Source organism: Cynocephalus volans, chromosome 14 (genome assembly GCF_027409185.1).
Source record: "Cynocephalus volans isolate mCynVol1 chromosome 14, mCynVol1.pri, whole genome shotgun sequence".
Taxonomy (NCBI): Eukaryota; Metazoa; Chordata; class Mammalia; order Dermoptera; family Cynocephalidae; genus Cynocephalus; species Cynocephalus volans.
In genome coordinates this window covers 91,312,814-91,318,866 of record NC_084473.1, presented here as the reverse complement: position 1 = coordinate 91,318,866, position 6,053 = coordinate 91,312,814, and the positions used below count along the sequence as shown (strand labels likewise).

Here is a 6,053-nt window from a genome sequence, read left to right as displayed (position 1 = left end):
TTTGAGAAAACAGATTTAATGATAGTGGTTTTTAAAAAATGCTTAGCAGAGGACTTTGTATCTGGAATGTGGTATTGGCCTGAGAGATTTGGAGAATGAGATGAGCCATTATGGTGGCTGGATGGTGAATAATTAAGGTGCTTTTGGGGGTTTTTACTCTTGTATTTGGGGTTCCTTGCATGGAGTAAACAGCCTGCAATTAACAGCCAGAACCAGGGTTGTAATGTCTGCAGCATCTGACCTGAGGTGCTACTGCCCTGCCCCTCGGGGGAGATTAAGGCAGTGGAGACGTTGGCTGGTAGGGCTCCTTAGCACTACCCACAGCTAATGCATGGCCTCCCATTCTTGTAGATGACCTTTCCAGCTTAGAAGTTTTCCATTCTAAGTGACATCACCAGAACTTCTTGCTTTTTAACATGTGCAAAACATGCTTGTCTTCTGTGCGGGTACATACCCAGATGCTTGGGCTGTCCTTCCTCTCTCATTGTGGGCTATTGTCCTGGTTGGATGGGCACCCCTATCTCCTGACCCAGCCCCTCCCATAGGAGGCAGGAGTGGCCCCTTCAGTCTCATACCTGGTCAATGCCTGGCTGGCTGTCACTGTACAGTGTACGGGTCTCCACGTGCTCAGGTACCAGCCCCTGGGTGTGCAGGAGATATAGTGCGAGGCGTTCCTTCTTGGGTCCCAAACCATGAACAGTAGGAGACTCGGGCTCTGGATTGGAGGGAGATGGAGGGAGGGGATCACGAGGCCATTAGCCTTCCCATCTCCCAGGTAGGTCAGCCTGGGTAGTGGACATGGTCACCTTCCACAGGAGTGAAGGAGAAAGGGGGAGGGCTGCGCTCTGGCACATGGGAGATTTTTCCTTGTCCTCTCCCACACCCCCAACCTTCAGCTCTTCCATCCTGGAGCCCCACAGGTTCCAGAGGCTTGTGTCTGCTTTCTGGTGGTATGCTGTGCTTCTCACCAAAGCTTTTCAGCTTGAATTTTTTCCCATTGTAAAAAACAGAGTCTTCCTTAGGGTCGAACAGAGGTGGAGGCAGCCCTTTGTGCTGGGCATGGCGTTCCAGGAGGCAGCTTGGGGGCATCTGATCCCGCCACCTAAAGGGCCCTGCCCTGTGGGGATATGTGAAGGAAGAAGTGGGGAGGTTTGGGTCCTGGATAATACAGAGCTGCAGGATGACCAGTGGTGGAAGCATGGGCAGGTCCGGGCCCTGGTTCCCAGCCCAGGTCATGGGCCTTTCCCGAGGGAGCTGTGGGCTCACTCCTCCACCTTACCTCCCCCCACCCCAAGTCCCTTGCCCTAGACAAGCCCATTCTCACAGGCAATAAGATTTGGAGAGCCCACAATGAGCTCCAAAGCCAGACAGGAGTCGGTTTTCAAGGTCAATGATTGTAGTTCCAATCTTATCATCAGGTGAAAACAAGTCAAAGTCATATAGCTGGATCTCTAGGTCCTTCTCCAGGGGGATGTTGCAGGTGAGTTCAAACATCCTAGGGGTGAAGGTGAGACTGTAGAGGCTGTGGGCCACATGATTTCCCTGCTCCCCTTGCCACCATCTCAGCTCCACTCCACCCCCTTGTTCATTCCTGGTGAATATGGAGAGCAGAGCATGGGATAGGCTGCTGTCTGCCAGTTGCTATCCCCAGTGAGGCTGAAAACTTTTGCTAGGCCTGGGGTATGAGGCTCTGAGCTCCCTTCAAAGGCAGAGTTTGAGAGAGATTACAACCAGACCACCCGTCCTTTTATCTTCCATCTGTTGAACACCTAGAGCATGTATGACTCCATGCTAGGAATTTGGAGGCTGGAAAGAAATGCGGGAGTTCTCTGCCTTCTGTAGCTTACTCCCAGCACCGTGTGGATGGGAGTGGAGAAGGAGGGACTGGGGGAGTTGGGGCAGCTCACATGCCAAAGATGGGATCCAGGGTGTTGGGCTTGTACGTGTCCCGGTTGCCAAGTGTTGTCTGCCCCAGTTTCAGGACCACATAAGGGTCACACTGGGGGTCAGATAGAAGCGGGGGAAGGAAAGGAAATGGGGTGTCACTCCAGGTTAGCCAGGGAGGGTGGGAGTGGAGCCCCTTGCACCAGATGGAGCCTGTGGGCAGTTGGCAGTCTGGGTGTCTGCAGCCTGAGGGAGCTCCAGGAGACAGGTTTAGGGCAGGCTGTGGGATGCACCCGGGCCGGGTGGGGGCTGCTCTTTACCAAGCCATTGTAGTCCTGGGGCTGCAGGTTGATGGCTCGTACCACGTACACCCGCACCAAGCACAGCTGAGGGAAGTTCCCTCTCTCAGGCCAAACTGAGAACTGACGCGGGGGCTTGGGGGCTTTCGGATTCTCAGGAAAAGGGTAGATTCGGAAAAGGCCCTGGGTTGAAGAGTGGGGAGGGAAGGTGTTGGGGACCCAGCCTGGCAGTGCTGGCGCAGGTCTGTAAAGCCTCCCTGGAAGTGCCCCCAAACCAAGTTCAGGAGAGAGGGGCTCTGGCAGAGACAGAAGGCTGAGAGTACAGCAGAGGTGCAGCAGAGGAGACTGGCAGGGACCACTGTGTTGAGGAGGGGTGTTGGGCAAAGGAACTGTGGTGGTTAGGGGAGTTCCTAGTTTCTGCTGACATGAACTCTCATTCTACCCCCATCCATCCCTTCAGGCTTGAACTTGTTTTCCAAGGCTCTGCGGCCTGGGGAGACCAGCATAGGCCAGAGCTGGGAGAGAGAAGGCCCTCGCCCTTCCTGTGTAAGGGGAGGTCTCCCCGAGTCCCTGCATATACTACTCTCTGCTCCCCTCTCCCAAAACTGTCTCTCAGGCCCTCCCTGCTCATCCTCACAATGAGCATATAGAGCCAGGGGTTTTTTAGTCTTCTGGGGACAGAAGGGGCACCGTGTGGATGGGAGTGGAGAAGTAGGGACTAGGGGAGTTGGAAACAGGAGTAGCTGAGCTGGGATAGGCAGACACCTACCTTGAACTCCCCTACCACAGGGCTGTCCAACTTGGGCTGCTCCTGGTAGAGTTTGAAAGTCTGGCAGAAGTCCTGCAGGCCTTGGAAGGCTGGCACAGCCTCCAGCTCACAGTCATATACCTGAGGGGTGGGGGGGTGGAGGTGGGGACAGGCTTGTGGGAGGACAATTCCCAGGATCAGGAGATGGAGAGACCACCAGATCCCAAGCCTTCCTTCAAAGCACCTGCCCAGCCAGCAGCCCCAGGGGCAGTAGACGGGGTGGCTTGTGGAGGTGGCTCTGGGAGTCGTGGAAGACAGTGAGGAAACGCCCCTACTTGGCGGTTCCCAGAGGAATCAAGGCTAGGTCTGCTGGCCTCTCTCAGCAGGAGGTTCCCCCTCCTAGGGGCCTCCAAACCTTTAGGCTGTAGTAGTCTTTGTACTTATTCTTCAGGGACTTGTGACCATCTCCTGTGGCCCAGAAGAACCTGCTCCACCAGTCCACGTCATGCTCGTACTCATCCTGACAGGGAGAGGGTTACTCTGGCCCTCGGTCAGGGGAAGGCCTGCCTCCCCCAGATCATGCTGCTCCCACCTCCCTCAGCTGACTGGGGTTGTTCCTTGCTCTCCAGGGCTGAGCCTACTTCACCTCGGCTTTGCTGGACTTGAACCAGAACTTTTCACAGAGGAACCCTAGGAACTGCAAAATGAGAGGGTGAGCAGGGTGAGGCCAGGCAGCCCCATCTTGCTCACTGGCTCTACCTTCTGAGGAGGAGAGAGGGGGCTGAGAGGGGCAGAACCTCAAGCCCACCCCAGCCTACTGAGTCAGAATCTGCTTTTGATGAGGATGTCTGGAGGATTTCTGTGCATCAGGTTTGACAGTGCTACCCTAGAGCAACAGTTCTGAACCCTGACAACATTGGAATCACCTGGGAGTGGGGGGCGTTATTCTGGTGCCTGGGTCCTACTCCCAGCAATTCTGATGGAATTCCACAGTGGCCTGGGTCTCAGCAGTTTTTAAAATTCTCAGGTGATTCTAATGTGCAGTCTGGGCTGAGAAACATTGCTTCAGGGTTCTCGTATATGATTAGGACTCACATGGGGGCACAGAGACCAGCACTCTGTTTAATTGACACCCCTCCTCAGGGGTAAGGGTTGTCCCCTGTAAACGATGTGGGAGAAGGTGGGGCCTTAAGCCTTTACTCACGTCCTGGTGCTTCTTCACAGATAGTGCTGTGTGGAGAGAATGCAGCCGTGAATCTCAGGAGAGGGGACAGGCCTGAGGAGGAGGGACGCCATAGGGGAGGCAGGGCCTTGCCCCACTCCCAGCAGGGGCTTGGTGGTGAGGCCTGGGGAAGGACAAGGAGAAAGGGCCGTACTTGGAAGCTGTGGGGACACATAGTCCTGTGCCCAGGGGTCACAGAAATAGTGCTGGAGGAAGTCGAGGTTGGCCTGACCCACCACGGTCTGCTGGCCAAAGTCCCGATTGTCCACCACCTTCACCACGAGGGGCAGCGCGTAGGCCTCCTCCACAGGCATAAACTGCAGCCCAAAGGAGAGGCGGGGAGCATGAGGTCCCCGAAGAGAAGAGGACTGCCCCAGCCCTTGCCACAGGGCCTCTTACCACCGTGAGGAAGAGGACAGACTCGGACTCAGGGAAGTTGGGGTTAGTCTGGAAGTCCCTGATGGGTTCTGTTCTCAGGGACTCTTCCCCGATTTCCACCAGGAGCTGGGGGGACCTTGCCACCTTCATGTTCCGAAGGCCCCAGGCCAGGATCTGCTGGAACCGAAAAGGAGGGCAGGGCAAGGGGTAGGCAGCGCCTTGTAATGGGGTCCTGGCCAGACAGAGAGGGGCTGCCTAGGAATAATGGTGCACCAGGGAGCATGCAGTGCTAGGGAAAGAGGCTGAGCAGAGCAGGCAGTTTGCAGGCTCACCCAGGGCTCCCTGTCCTGTGAGGGATCGAGCTCATCCTCCAACCCCTGACCTCCAGCATACTCAGGCATTGCCCTTCCTCCCCTGCTGCCTGGTGTGGCCTCTCACCAGTTCCCATGCCTGTGTTCCTGCAGCTGGCTATCTCTAAGGCCTACAGAAGCACATTCCTCAGGGGTCCCTTATGTTACCTAGCTCACTGCTGACCTGTGTCCCATAGAACTCCATGGCTACTTAGTGACCCAGCACCCTGAGATTTCTCTTTCAACTGCCAGACACTGGGCACCCCAGGAAATGTCTACGCCCTTATTCGTGAGGGCCTCCTCAGGCGCCCAGGGTGGAAACCAGCCAGGTTGCCTGATCTTGGGGAAGCCTCCAGTCCCCAGAGGACCTGGCCATCTTTTGCTCTTTGCCAAATTTGTGGCAGGGCACATACGTTCTGATGTGAGGACCTCCATGCTATGCTCAAAAGAGAAGTGAGAAACATCCTGGCATTTGGAGTCAGGTGGGGCTGGGCCTAAATTCTGGCTCTGTCACCTAGTCCCTGTATCACTGTGCATGGAATATGTTATTCTCGGAGCCTTGGTTTCCTTCTTGCAGTAGTTCCTGCTGCACAGGGGCAGCATGAGTCTTAAATGGGATAATGAATGCTATGGCCCTTTGTCTACTATCTGCTGCAGAGGTTTGCAGTAAAATAATTTACAATGTTTATCAGAGTCTCTTTTCTTCATTTCTCTCCTGTCTCCCTCCATCTCCCAGATAGTATCTTCTTGGGGTCCATGCTTTGGATCAAGTAGTCAGAGAGGGCCCGCAGAGTGCTCCACAGTGCTCCTGACTGCTCTGGGTGATGCTTGCCCCCTGCCCACCCAGCCCCCCTTCCTGCCACACCATCGGCACCTCAATGGCCATCTTCTTCAGCATGGGCTGGATGCTCTTGGGGAGTGTGTAGACCCCGTTCTTCCAGGGAACACTTAAGATTGGCAGGTGCTTTTCTCTGAGCATCTGAAGGGATGGAGTGGGAGAGCAGGGAACATGAGGTCCCTTTGGGCTGGTCCTACTGTCCCTACCCTTAACTCAAGCAGGTCCCTTGGAGGGCTCAACTGAGGAGGCCCCAGAGTCCCATGGGCAGGGGCTGGCAGGGGACGTTAGGGGAGAGGTTGGGCAGGCCGGCATCACCAAGCTTCATGTTCTGGTT

The 6,053-nt window shown here is 55.5% G+C and overlaps 1 protein-coding gene across 1 annotated transcript in view; it reads right to left on the bottom strand.

Moving 5' to 3' along the window:
* The window catches only part of FER1L5 (fer-1 like family member 5), a 50,651-nt gene that overhangs the window by 3,055 nt on the left and 41,543 nt on the right, over nucleotides 1-6,053 (bottom strand). Inside the window, exons 34-45 of the mRNA XM_063077735.1 lie at nucleotides 5,756-5,860; nucleotides 4,553-4,705; nucleotides 4,308-4,470; nucleotides 4,136-4,161; nucleotides 3,578-3,628; nucleotides 3,347-3,451; nucleotides 2,953-3,072; nucleotides 2,205-2,366; nucleotides 1,908-1,999; nucleotides 1,325-1,495; nucleotides 969-1,117; nucleotides 576-715 (exon numbers count right to left, since the gene is read on the bottom strand). Of these exons, the coding sequence (XP_062933805.1) occupies nucleotides 576-715; nucleotides 969-1,117; nucleotides 1,325-1,495; nucleotides 1,908-1,999; nucleotides 2,205-2,366; nucleotides 2,953-3,072; nucleotides 3,347-3,451; nucleotides 3,578-3,628; nucleotides 4,136-4,161; nucleotides 4,308-4,470; nucleotides 4,553-4,705; nucleotides 5,756-5,860 (1,437 nt within the window). The remainder of the gene's footprint in view (nucleotides 1-575; nucleotides 716-968; nucleotides 1,118-1,324; nucleotides 1,496-1,907; nucleotides 2,000-2,204; nucleotides 2,367-2,952; nucleotides 3,073-3,346; nucleotides 3,452-3,577; nucleotides 3,629-4,135; nucleotides 4,162-4,307; nucleotides 4,471-4,552; nucleotides 4,706-5,755; nucleotides 5,861-6,053) is intronic.